General features: G+C 41.1%; 1 protein-coding gene across 2 annotated transcripts in view; it reads left to right on the top strand.

The window, feature by feature from the left end:
• Positions 1 to 597: 597 nt before the first annotated feature.
• The window catches only part of XRN2 (5'-3' exoribonuclease 2), a 92,635-nt gene continuing 79,652 nt past the window's right edge, over positions 598 to 13,580 (top strand). For both annotated transcript variants that reach the window (XM_057528382.1, XM_057528383.1), the window contains exon 1: positions 598 to 788. In XM_057528382.1, the coding sequence (XP_057384365.1) occupies positions 714 to 788 (75 nt within the window). In that variant the 5' untranslated portion in view covers positions 598 to 713. The remainder of the gene's footprint in view (positions 789 to 13,580) is intronic.

Here is a 13,580-nt window from a genome sequence, read left to right on the forward strand (position 1 = left end):
AGTCAGAAAGAGAAAAACAAATATCGTATATTAACGCATGTATGTGGAACCTAGAAAAATTGGTACAGATGAGCCAGCTTGCAGGGCAGAAGTTGAGACACAGATGTAGAGAACAAAGGTATGGATACCAAGGGGGGAAAACCGCGGTGGGGTGGGGATGGTGGTGTGAATTGGGCGATTGGGATTGACATGTGTACACTGATGTGCATAAAATTGATGACTGATTAAAAAAAAAAAAAAAATACGGTTGCTAGTCCAGATGCGTACTGTGGCATAAAACCGGGAGAAAGCAGGAAGCAGAAATAACGAGTGCGTGTAGATGCTTAGATTCTACGTGAATCAAGATGGGTGGGAAAGAGGAGACCAGACCGGCCAAGGCTCCCTGGGGGCCTGCGGAGCGCAGGGATCCCGCCCGAGGGGCGCCCGCGGCAGGGGAGGCTCCGGGACAGGTACCGCCGAGGACGCGCGCCGAGCCACGCCGGCTGCTGTCCTCGCCGCCCGCTCCATTGGCCAGCCCCGCCCCCGACCGGGCCCGCTCCGCCCAGCCGGGCCGCAGCTTCCTTCCCGGCTTCCCCGGCGGCGGCGCCATTACCTCACTTCCTGTCGCCGGGTGCACGTGGGAGGAAGTGCCTGTGCCCGCGGCCCGCTGCTGCCTGTCTCTCTGGTTACGTCCGTTCGCGGGCCGGGCAGCCGCCTACAGCTGCGCCGCCGCTATGGGAGTCCCGGCTTTCTTTCGCTGGCTCAGCCGCAAGTACCCGTCCATCGTTGTCAACTGCGTGGAAGAGAAGGTGAGGAGGCGCCCGGAGGCCGCCACGCCAGCGCCTGGAGCCCCGGCGCGTCCAGGCCGCGGTCCTTGGGGCCCGCCGCCCGCCCGGGGGGCGCCGTGCGGGGGCCCGCGCTGCGTTCGCCCCGGCAGCCGCGGCCCGCCGGGCGCGGGCGCGGGCGCGGGCATTGGCGTTCGGACTCCGGCTCCTGGGGGTGGCTTAGGCGGGGCGAGGGCCGAGCGGCGGAGCTCGCGGAGGGATGCTCCTCCCCGGCCCGCAGATTCCCCGGCGGAAGGCCCCGCCCACGGCTTTGTTTCTTCCCTGCTCGCACGGTTTGGGTTTCGGAAGCGGCTCCCCGGCCGTCGGGCAGCGCGCGGCTGGCCAGCTGAGTTAGCTGGTTAGGGATGCGCGGGTGCCCCTGCCAGCCTCTAACCACTTTGTGAAGTAATGCTGGGGCGGGGGGGCGGGGAGGCAGCTTTTTGTCGTTTCCTGTCCCAGCCTGAAAGGTTTTCTGCTAGGGGAGAGGCCATTTGTTGCTGTTGTCAGGTCCTACGGAGAGAGCAGCACCTCGGAAACGTCTAGGACAGGACAGACGTCCCTTAAGTGCCCCCTTGTCTAGGTGCCCGACTGCTGGGCAGCATGCCTTTGACATTTTCAGAATTCTTGAATGCACTTGGACAATACACTTTTTGCTGTTGGTTTGTTAGTCTTACGTAGACTGTTGGCCGTTCTTGAGTTTTGTATTTGCCGTTTCCTTGTTTCCGTCCCAGTTCGATTTTGTACTCTTAATGAGAATTTCCGGATTGGGAAGTTCAGGGGCACATTATGCTCTCCACCCCTTCGTTTTTGAAGGAAGTGCCCAGTCGACACTGGGAACTTTTTGCTTAGGCTAATGAGATTTGTTTGTTCGTTTGTTTGTTTTTTGGACAGGTAGATGGATCTCCAGGCTTTATTCGATGTGAGATCTTGATTTTGCTTAGTTTCTATCCTAGGAGGAACCGAAACCCTTGTTCTGATGAATTTCCAATACTCCCTGTGCTTTTCTCAAAGAGAAGCTGTTAAACTGAATGCTCATGTCCTTTGCTTTTGAAACTTTTATCAAACTTTATTGAGTTTACTTACATCTTATCCCATTTCTACTCTCCAGTGATAACTGCTTTAAACTATTTTTGGTTCTATCTCTAAATGTCCTGTTCACGTCTGATTTATTGATTTTGGGTGTATCTGTTGAATTCTAGCTATGATAGAAGAGGATGTAGTCACTTATACAGCGCCCTTCCCCACACGCCCCCATCCTCCTAATCATTATTTTTATTTCTTCTATTGGTAAACTTGATAAATTTAAGTAATATTCCTTTATTGTTTTATTCCATCTCCTCTACAAAGTATCCCATGATTCTTCACATTCTGAGGTTAGGTACTAGCTTTTCTACTGCTGTTTCCTTACTCTTCATCCCAAGCTTCTCAGCTGTGCTCTTGCTTCGTTGGCATCCAGAATTAAATTGTCAGGGCTTTGGCTATACAGGTTTGTTTCAAAAGATGAAAAATCAAATAGTATTGGTGATTATTGTCACTGTGTAGATTCAGGTTATGTACTGTGACTCTGTTTTTTCTCTTGTGCTACTTTTGTCTTTTTCTATGTGTTGCTTGTTTTCCATTATACATGGTTCCCCATCTAGACTCTCCTTCATCAGTTATTCTGTCGAGTTCTCTTTCTAGGTGGAGACTGCTTGAAGTCTTTATTTCTGTTGCTGTCACACCTGGTTATTTAGACTTGCTGGAAAGCTGCTTCCTGAGATTTTTAAAAATTTCTTCAGTTGGAGGCACTGTTTTCTAATCATTATGTCTCTTGGCTTAAACCCTTCCTTGGTTTTTGTTCTTACTTGAGTTATTTATTTATTTATTTATTTATTTATTTATTTATTTATTTATGGCTGTGTTGGATCTTCGTCTCCGTGCAAGGGCTTTCTCCAGTTGTGGCAAGCGGGGGCCACTCTTCATCGCGGTGTGCAGGCTTCTCACTATCGCGGCCTCTCTTGTTGTGGAGCACAGGCTCCAGACGTGCAGGCTCAGTAATTGTGGCTCACGGGCCCAGTTGCTCCGCGGCATGTGGGATCTTCCCAGACCAGGGCTCGAACCTGTGCCCCCTGCATTGGCAGGCAGACTCTCAACCACTGCGCCACCAGGGAAGCCCTTGAGTTCTTACGAAGTGGTGTGTGGTATGTGAGTTTTCTAAGTCCATTCTACCCTTGTATACGTGGATAATCATTAGCTAGGCAGAGTTTGAAAATTACTTTCCCTCAAAACTTTGAAGGCATTGTTCTTTTGACTTCTGTCATCCAGAATTGTTGATGAGAAGTTGAATGTTAATGTGATTTATTTATTTAGCTAATACTTATGTAGTGTTTAACATGTACTAGGTACTTCACAGATTAATTTATTAAATCCTCATAACAACCACATAACTATTTCTCTTTCTCCCTCCCCCTTCTCCTTCTTCTTATTATTACAGATGAGAAAAGTGAAGCACACAGGGGTTAAGTAAGGTACTCAAGGTCTTGTAGCTAATAGATGTCAGAGCCAGTGTCAAAACCAGGAAGCCCATGCTCTTGGTTTCTGTGTTCTTTTGCTTTCATTCTTTTGTAGTTGATCTGTTTTTCTTTCTGAATTTTTAAAAGACCTTTATCCTTGGTGGTATTAGCTTTTGTAATTATGTACTTAGGTACAGATTTTTTTTAAAAAATTTCAATTCATTTTGATCAGTGCTTGGCTGACTCTGAGTCTGGAGGCTTGTGTTCTTTAGTTCTAGGGAATGCTCTTTGATTTTTTTCTTGTTTTCCTTTTACTCTGCCTTCTCTGAACTCTGAATACTGGTCCTCCTAGATTGATTTATTTTTCTTTTCTCTGTTCTCTCCTCCCTCCTCCATCGAGGTATAATGGACCTAGAACAAACTGCGCATATTTAAAGTGTACAGTTTAATACATTTTGACATATGTGTATGTTCATGAACCCATCACCACAATCAAGATAATGAACATCATCTCTGAAACATTCCTTCTGCCCCTTTGTTGTTCCTCCCCATAACCCCTCCACACTGCCCATCTTTAGTCAACCACTGATTTATTTCTGACTCCACTGATTTGTTTCTGACTCTATAGATAAGTTTTCATTTCCTGCAATTTTAAATAAATGGAATTATACAATATGTACTCTTTTTTTTTTTTAACCTGACTTGGTTACTTTCATTCAGAATAATTATTTTGAAAGTCATCCATGTTGGTACTTGTATCAGTAGTTTATTTCTTATTATTTTTGAATAGTATTCAGTGTTGTGCATATATCACGTTTATTCATTCACCTGATTGGTGAACGTTTGGATTGTTTCCAGTATTCGGCTATTTAAAAAAGTCTATGAACATTGGTATACAAATCTTTGTGTGAATGTATGCTTTCATTTCTTTAGAGAAAATACCTAGGAGTGAATTGATTGCATTGTATGGTAGGTGTTTGATTATTTAAAAAGAAAAACTTGCCAGACTGTTTTCCAAAGAGGTTGTACCGTTTCATTGCCACCAGCGGTGTATGAGAGGTCTGGTTGTTCCACTTCCTTGTTCAACACTTAGTATGGTTAGTTTTTCTAGTTTTAGCCATTCTAGTGTAGTGTTATCTCAGTGTGGTTTTAATTTGCATTTCCCTAATGAGAAATGATGTTAAGCATCTCTTTGGGTGCTTATTTGCTTTCTATATGTCTTCTTGAGTGAGGTGTCTATTCATATCTTTTGCCCATTTTTTTTTTTTTTTTTTTTTTTATTTATGGCTGTGTTGGGTCTTCGTTTCTGTGCGAGGGCTTTCTCTAGTTGAGGCAAGTGGGGGCCACTCTTCATCGCGGTGCGCGGGCCTCTCATCATCGTGGCCTCTCTTGTTGCAGAGCACAGGCTCCAGACGCGCAGGCTCAGTAGCTGTGGCTCACGGGCCCAGTTGCTCCACGGCATGTGGGATCTTCCCAGACCAGGGCCCGAACCCAGGTCCCCTGCATTGGTAGGCAGATTCTCAACCACTGCGCCACCAGGGAAGCCCGCCCATTTTTAAGTTAGGTTGTTTGTCTTACTGAATTGTAGAGTTTCTTACATATTGATTTTTTTTTTTTTTGCAAATATTTTCCCTTAATCTGTGGCTTGTCTTTTTACTTAGCAGTGCAAAGAAGAGCAAAAGTTTTTAATTTTAGTAGTCTGCTTTCTTTCTTTTTCCTCAGTATTCCTGCTTTTTGTGTTATATTTAAGAAATATTTGCCAAGGTCACCAAGATTTTTTCTTGTGTTTTCTTAGAGATGTCTTATTACGCTTTTAGTTCATACTATGCTTTCTGTTTTTTAGGGGTTTTTTTCATGGTGAATTACATTGATTTTAAAATGTTAAACACACCTTGCATTTCAGGTGGATAAATCCCACTTGGTCATGGTGTATTATTTTTATATATTGTTGGAGTCAGTCTGCTAACATTTTCTTGAGAATTTTTACATTTATGTTCAAAAAGGATGTTTGTCTATAGTGTTCTTATAATGTTTTTGTCCAGTTTTGGTATGAGTAATCTCGGCCTCATATTGAGTTGCGAGGTACATACCCTCTTTAGTTTTCTGGAAGCGTCTGTGTAGAATTGGTATTATTTCTTCCTTCAGTATTTGGTAGAATTCATCAGTGAAGCCATCTGGACCTGAAGTTTTTTTGGGAAGGTTTAAGCTAAAAATATAATTTTTTTAGTAGACATAGAGGTATTCAGATTATCTATTTTTTTTAATGAGCTTTTGTATCTTACACAGATTTTGTTCATCTATGTTGTCCAATTTGTTGCTATAAGGTTGTTCATAGTATTCCTTATTATCTTTTTAATATCAATAGAAAATGTAGTGATGTCACTTCTCTCATTCCTGATACTAATTTTGTCCTTTCTCTTTTGTTCCATTATCAGTCTGGCTAGACTCATCTCAGAGAACTAGCTTTTGGTTTCATTGATTTTTCTATATTGTTTTTTCTGTTGTCTACTTCATCAGTTTCTGTTCTTATTTTTATTGTTTATTTCTTACGCTCATTTTGAGTTTAGCTTGTGTTTCTTGTCCTTTTAAGGTAGAAGCTGAGGTCATTGTATTGATGCTGCTTCTCTGAGTTGCTTCTGTTGAGTGCCGTAAGCTGCTTGCTAGGTGCTGTTCCAGTGGCACACCACAAGCATTGACGTGTTGTCTTTCCATTTTCATTCAGTAAAAAATACCTTCTCATATCCCCTTGACTTCTTTGGCCCATTGGTTATTCAGAAGAGTGTTCCTTAATTTTCAAATATTTGGGGGATTTTCCAGGCATTCTTTTTCTGTTATTGATTTCTAATTTAGTTCCCTTGTCAGAGAACATAACTTTCTATAATTTGAATTACATATTTTAAAGCTTAACTGATTTGTTTTATGACCCAGAATATGGTTTTGGTAAATGTTTCATTTTGACTTGAAAAAGACACAAGTTCTGCTGTTGTTGGGTAGAGTGTTCTATAAATGTTATCATGCTGGTTGATAGGATATGGAAGACTTGAACAGCCCATTGATTTTTCTGTCTCCTGTTCTATCAATACTTAATAGGGGTATGGAAATCTTCTATAATTTTTTTGGATTTGTCTGTTTCTTCTTTCAGTTCTGTTGGTTTTTGCTCCTTGCATTTTAAAACTCTTTTATTAGTGCATAAATGCTTAAGATTGTTAGGTCGTCTTGATAAATGTGTTTCTATTTTTTTTTTTGAAGATTTGATACTTTTATGTTTTTTTAAATTTATTTATTTTTGGCTGCATTGGGTCTTTGTTGCTGCGCGCGGGCTTTCTTCAGTTGCGGTGAGCGGGGGCTACTCTTCATTGCGGTGTGCAGGCTTCTCATCGTGGTGGCTTCTCTTGTTGTGGAGCACGGGCTCTAGGCACGTGGGCTTCAGTAGTTGTGACATGCGGGCTGAATAGCTGTGACATGCAGGCTCAGTAGTTGTGGCTTGTGGGCCCTAGAGAGCAGGCTCAGTAGTTGTGGCTCGTGGTCTTAGTTGCTCTGCAGCATGTGGGATCCTCCCCGACAAGGGGTCGAACCCGTGTCCCCTGCATTGGCAGGCGGATTCCTAACCATTGTGCCACCAGGGAAGTACCTGAATGTGCTCCTTTATCATTATAAAATGCTTTTTATCCTTGGTAATATTCTTTGCTCTGAAATCCCTTTTGTCCAATATTAATGTAACCAGATCTTTTGAGTAGTGTTAACATGGTCTATTCCCCCCCTACTTTCTATCTTATGAATTTGCCTATTCTAGGAGCTAATATAAGTGGAATTATATAATATTTGTCATTTTGTGTCTGGTTTATTTCACTTTTTCATTTTGCGTAGTGTTTTCAAGATTCATCCGTGTTTAGCATGTATCAATTTCTTTCTCTTTTTTTTCAGATTTTGGAAACCTTTTAATTGAAGTATATATACACAAATACATATATGCATGTATAGTCACTTAAATGTTTAAACTCTTCATATATTGAAGTTATATAACTATGTGTATAGCTTGTTAATTTTCACAAAATAAAAATGTATGACTTACATCTAGATTATGAAACAGAATATTATTGTAGTATTAGTACCCCAGAAGTTACCCTTTGCTCCCTTCTAGACAGTGGCCACCCCACAATCCTGTCTTCTAATAGCAAAGAGTAGTTTTGGTAATGCTTATATTGTTAAAAATGGTACTGTAACCTCTACTTTCTCTTGTATCTGTGTTTATGAGATTTCATGTTTCTTTGATTTATCTATATTTGTTTCATTACTATGTAGTATTTCACTGTGGAACCCATTGTATGAAAATGCAATGAATTTTATTGGAAAACAGTTTGGGAGCATCTGTAAAACCTGAAGATACATATATTCTATAACTGTTAATTTTTAAGTTTGTATAATGATATCCCAACACAAGTTATTTTTACCTTTTGACTATTGTGAGTAATGCTGCTGTGAGCATTGGTGCACAGGTATTTGTACAATAGATCAATACTTCGGGTATATACCTATGAGTGGTCCCTGCTTTTGATTCTTTTGGGTATATATACCTATGAGTGGAATTGCTGGGTCATATGGTAATTCCATGTTTACCTTTTTGAGGAATTGCCAAACTGTTTTCCCAATCTCTGCCTTGTAAATCGGGCATTTAGAACACTTACATTTAATGTGATTATTGATATGGTTAGATTTAAATTTGTAATCTTACTATCTGTTTGCTGTCTGTCTCATCTGTGCTTTGTTTCCATTTTACAATTGTTCTGCTTTTTTATGATTCCATTTTATTTCTTTTTGGCTTTTTAACTATTCTTAATTCATTCAACCATCAGTTTCTTTACTTTGTGTCCTTGGCTTATACAGTCCTCCACTCATTAGCTTTCTGGTCTTGGGAAAATGACTTCAACTCTCCTAAATGGTGAAGAACTGGAGTTTCTTGCATTTCACCACCCTGTTCCTACAGTCTCTGTGCTCTGGTCATCTCTGTATGAGAGCTGAAATAGGGCAGAATGTTGCCTTGTTTAACATTAGTTGGGAATGTGTGTGTCAGTGGACTCAAATTTTTCACCCTTCTGCTTGTGTCTGTGAATGACCTTGAGAGTGCAAAAATACTGATTTGGGGGGGGTTACAAAAAATTTTAGTGAGCAGGTGAATTAGCAAATATGGAATTTGTGAATAAAGAAGATCAGCTGTATATGTGCCACATAAGGTGGTTGTGTGGGTTAAGTCAGTTAATCCAAGTTAAGTGCATGAAACAGTGCCTTGCACTGATATTTCAGAATTTTATTTGATAAGTTAATTTTTGGTAGTTTATATGTCCAAGTAAAAGTGGGGATATTTTCCTGTCTAACTCTTGGTAACATTGCGTAGTATAGAATTGTGCTGTTTGCATGTAGTGAAATCTAGGTTTCCCACCTTGCTTTTTTTCTTTCTTGGTCATACTTGCCAGAGGTTTGTCAATTCTGTTGATCTTCTTTGGTTTCATGGATTTTTAAAAATTGTTCTTTTTATTCTCTGTCATTAAATTTTTCTCTAATACTTGTTGTTTTCTTCTTTCTGCTTGCTTTGGGTTTAGTTTGCTCTTCTAGTGTCTTAAAGTGGAAGGTTAGGTTTTTTGTTTGTTTGTTTTTTAAGCTTAAATGATATGTGAAAAGATTTACGTGTATATAGGGCTCTTAATTTCATAAAATAATAATTCAAGTCATATCAATACATGTTAAAAAGAAGCTTCTAATTTTCTAAGTATTTTGATACAAAAAAATTTTAAACAAATATTTTATAGACTTTTTTTTTTTACTTTTTAAAAAATTATTTATTTATTTATTTATGGCTGTGTTGGGTCTTCGTTTCTGTGCGAGGGCTTTCTCTAGTTGCGGCAAGTGGGGGCCACTCTTCATCGCGGTGCGCGGGCCTCTCACTGTCGCGGCCTCTCTTGTTGCAGAGCACAGGCTCCAGACGCGCAGGCTCAGTAATTGTGGCTCACGGGCCTAGTTGCTCCGCGGCATGTGGGATCTTCCCAGACCAGGGCTCGAACCCGTGTCCCCTGCATTGGCAGGCAGATTCTCAACCACTGCGCCACCAGGGAAGCCCTTTATAGACCTTTTGTGAGAAGAATATAAGGATAGTTACAAGAGACATGGTGTTCAAGTGATCTTATGCAGTTCACTTGGCCTTCTTCAAATCAGTTATAATCAACATGATTCCAATAAAGGTTAGGTTGTTGATTTGAGATCTTTCTTATTATAGACATTTACAGCTATAAATTTCCCTTTGAACACTGCTCTTGGGCTCTACACTGTAAGTTTTCATATGTTGTGTCTTCATTTTTATTCCTCTCAAATTATTTTCTGATTCGCTTTTGATATCTTCTTCAATTTATTGGTTATTCATGAGTGTGTTGTTAAATTTCCACATATTTATGAATTTGCCACCTTTTCTCCCATTATTGAGCTCATTACTTTGTTGTGGTTGAAGAACATACTTGGCATCACTTTTATGCTTTTATTGAGGTTTGTTTTATGGCCCAGTGATTGGTCTTTCCCAGAGAATGTTCCGTATGCAGTTGAGAATGTATATTCTGTTGAGTGGAGTGTTCTGTAAAAGTCTGTTAGGTCTGGTTGGTTTATAGTGTTGTTGGCAGTTATCTGTTACCTTGTTGATCTTCTGTCCAATTCTGTCCATTATTGAAAATGGGGTATTGAAGTCTGCAACTATTATTGTTCAATTGTCTGTTTCTTTCATTTTTGTTATTTATTAAAAGTTGCATGTATTTTGATGCTGTTATTAGGTGCATGTGTTTCTAGTTGTTATGTCTTCTTGATGGATTGACCTTTTTATCATTATCAAACATCATTATTTCCAGTAAGTCTTTTTTAAAGTCTAGGTATTTTGTCTGATACTAGTACAGCCACTCCAGTTTTCTTGTGGTTGTTGTTTGAGTCTCTTTCCGCATCCATTTACTTTCACTCTGTATCTTTGAATCTCAAGTGTGTCTCCTGTAGACAGCATATAATTGGATATTTTTTTAAATCCAGTCTGACAACTTTTGTTTTTTGATTGGATTGTTTAATCCAGTCACATTTAATGTTATTGACATCACTGAATTTACATTTGTCCTTTTACTTTGTTTTCTATATGTATCTTTAATGTAGCATTTAGATTTCATTAGTGATCTTTTTAAAAAATATATGTTAAGGGCTTACTATACACATCTTATCAGCTTTAGATTTTTTTTTTTTTGTCTTTTGGCCGCACCACGCTTACAGATCTTAGTTCCCCAACCAGGGATTGAACCCAGGCCCCCAGCAGAGAAAGCCCAGAGTTAGCTTTAGATTTATACTAGCTGAATTCCAGTAATATACAGAACCTTTACTGCTGTATGGCTTGATTACCATTTTCCTTTTTTTTTAATTATATTTTTGGCTGCGTCGGGTCTTTAGTTGCTGCATGCAGGATCTTTTGTTGCGGCGTGCGGGCTTCTCTCTAGTTGTGGCACATGGGCTCTGTAGTTTGCAGCACACGGGGCTCTCTAGTTGAGGCACGAGGGCTCAGTAGTCGTGGCACGCGGGCTTAGTTGCCCCGCAGCATGTGGGATCTTAGGTCCCCAACAGGGTTTGAACCCACGTCCACTGCATTGCAGGATGGATTCTTTACCACTGGACCACCAGGGAAGTCCCCCCATTTTCCTTTTTTATATGGTATTGCCATTATATATATTATATCTATTAATGTTACAAACCCAACAGTGCATTGCTATAATTATTACTTTACCATCTGTGGTTATTTCCATAGCACATTGCTATTTTGCTTCTACCCACCTCTTTTTGGGTTGTTACTAGGAAATATATTACATTTATATTAAAGTGTGTGTTGTAAGCCATAGTATTTTACAAAATATCATTTCATCCCATTGTTTTTTTGCAATAGCGGTTAAGAAAAGAAAGGATTAAAAAATGTATTATTATCTTTAGTGGGGTCACTTAACTTTCAGCCTGAAGAACTTCCTTTAGTATTTCTTGTAAGTCCGGTCAGCTAGCAACAAATGCAATTTTTGTTTATCTGGCAAAGTCTTTATTTCACCTTCAGTTTTGAACAGTGGCCTTCCTGGATATATGATTCTTGGTTAACATTTTTTTTTCTGTTTCGGCACTTTATATATGTTTTCCCACTGCTTTCTGGCCTCCGTTATTTCTGCTAGAAGCCAGCTGTTAAATTTATTGGGGTTCTCGTGTAAGTGACTCGTCATTTTTCCTATTGGTTCTTTGAAGGTTTTCTCCATGTCTTACACCTTCATCATTTTAACTCTGATGTATCTGTCTGTGGGTCTCATTGTGCTTATCTTACTTGGAGTTGTTAGAGCTGCCTGTATGTGTAGGTTATTGTTTTTCAATACATTTGGGAACTTTTTTGTTATTGTTTCCTTGAATATTTTTTCTGCTCCTTGCTCCCGTCTCCTTCCAGTACTCCAGTTGTATGTTCATGTATTTATTTGTGTCTCATATTTCTCTCAGGCTCTGTTCATTTTTCTTCATCCTTTTTTCTCTCTACTCCTCAGCTCGCATAATCTTTATTAATCTATCTAAGTTTAAGAATTCTTTTTTTTTGGCTGCACGCAGGCTTTCTCTATTTGTGGTAAGCGGGGGCTACTCTTCATTCCGGTGCACAGACTTTTCGTTGCGGTGGCTTCTCGTGCTGCGGAGCATGGGTTCTAGGCGCGAGGGCTTCAGTAGTTGCAGCACGCTGGCTCAGTGGTTGTGGCACGTGGGCTTAGTTGCTCCGCAGCATGTGGAATCTTCCCAGACCAGGGATCAAACCCGTGTCCCCTGCATTGGCAGGCGGATTCTTAACCATTCCGCCACCAGGGAAGTCCCAAGAATTCTTTTTCTATTTTTTGGTGTTTTTTTTGGCTGTGTTGAGTCTTTGTTGCTGCACGTGGGCTTTGTCTAGTTGTGGCGAGTGGGGGCTACTCTTCTCTGCTGTGTGCGGGCTTCTCATGGCGGTGGCTTCTCTTGTTGCAGAGCATGGGCTCTAGGCATGTGGGCTTCAGTAGTTGTGGCTTGCAGGCTTCAGTAGTTGTGGCTCGCAGGCTCTAGAGTGCAGGCTCAGTAGTCGTGGCACGTGGGCTCAGTAGTTGTGGCTCACAGGCTCTAGAGCACAGGCTCAGTAGTCGTGGCGCACGGGCTTAGTTGCTCCATGGCATGTGGGATCTTCCCGGACCAGGGATCGAACCCGTGTCCGCTGCATTGGTAGGCGGATTCTTAACCACTGCACCACCAGGGCGGCCCCAAGAATTCTTTTTTTTGCCAGTTCAAATCTATTGTTGAGCCCCTGTAGTGAATTTTTTTTAAATTAATTAATTAATTTTTGGCTGCATTGGGTCTTTGTTGCTGCGTGTGGGCTTTCTCTAGTTGCGGCGAGCAGGGGCTACCCTTCGTTGTGGTGCGCAGTCTTCTCACTGCGGTGGCTTCTTGTGTTGTGGAGCATGGGCTCTAGGTGTGTGGGCTTCAGTAGTTGTGGCACGTGGGCTCAGTAGTTGTGGCTCACAGGCTCTAGAGTGTAGGCTTCAGTAGTTGTGGTGCACGGCCTTAGTTGCTCCACAGCATGTGGGATCTTCTGGGACCAGGGCTCGAACCCGTGTCTCTGGCATTGGCAGGCAGATCTTAAGCACTGTGCCACCTGGGAAGTCCCAATAATTCTTTTTTTTGCCAGTTCAAATCTATTGTTGAGCCCCTGTAGTGAATTTTTGATCTCAGTTATTGTATTTTTCAACTCCAGAGTATCCATTTGTTTGTTTTTTATAATTCTTATTTTTGTTACTGTCTCTATTTGATAAAAGTTGTTATCATACCTTTCTTTAATTCTTTAACCATATGTCTCTTTAATTCTGTGAACATATTTTTAATAGCTGCTTTAAACTCTATTCTGTTAAATCTGACATCTGGACACTATCACAGGTAGTTTCTTTTGCCTGACTTTTTTCCAGGATGTGTGTCATACTTCTCTGTTTTTCTGCATGCCTGGAATTTTTTTTTTTTCCTGCAAACAGGATATTTTAGGTGCTGGTCCCCCCAAGCTGTTCCCAGATATGTTATTTATGTAGCTACTGGCTGGATTATTTTAACGAGGTGAGTTTCTTCCTCAGTGTGTTGTTATGCCTCTGATACTGCTCCTCAGGGAGGTGCAGTTTGGATGTGCCCACAGTCACCCTGCGATGACAGTGGCACACGTAGGGCTGTCTCCTATTCTCACCCACTTAAGTGCTCG

This window comes from Balaenoptera acutorostrata, chromosome 15, assembly GCF_949987535.1.
Source record: "Balaenoptera acutorostrata chromosome 15, mBalAcu1.1, whole genome shotgun sequence".
In the NCBI taxonomy this organism is placed as follows: Eukaryota; Metazoa; Chordata; class Mammalia; order Artiodactyla; family Balaenopteridae; genus Balaenoptera; species Balaenoptera acutorostrata.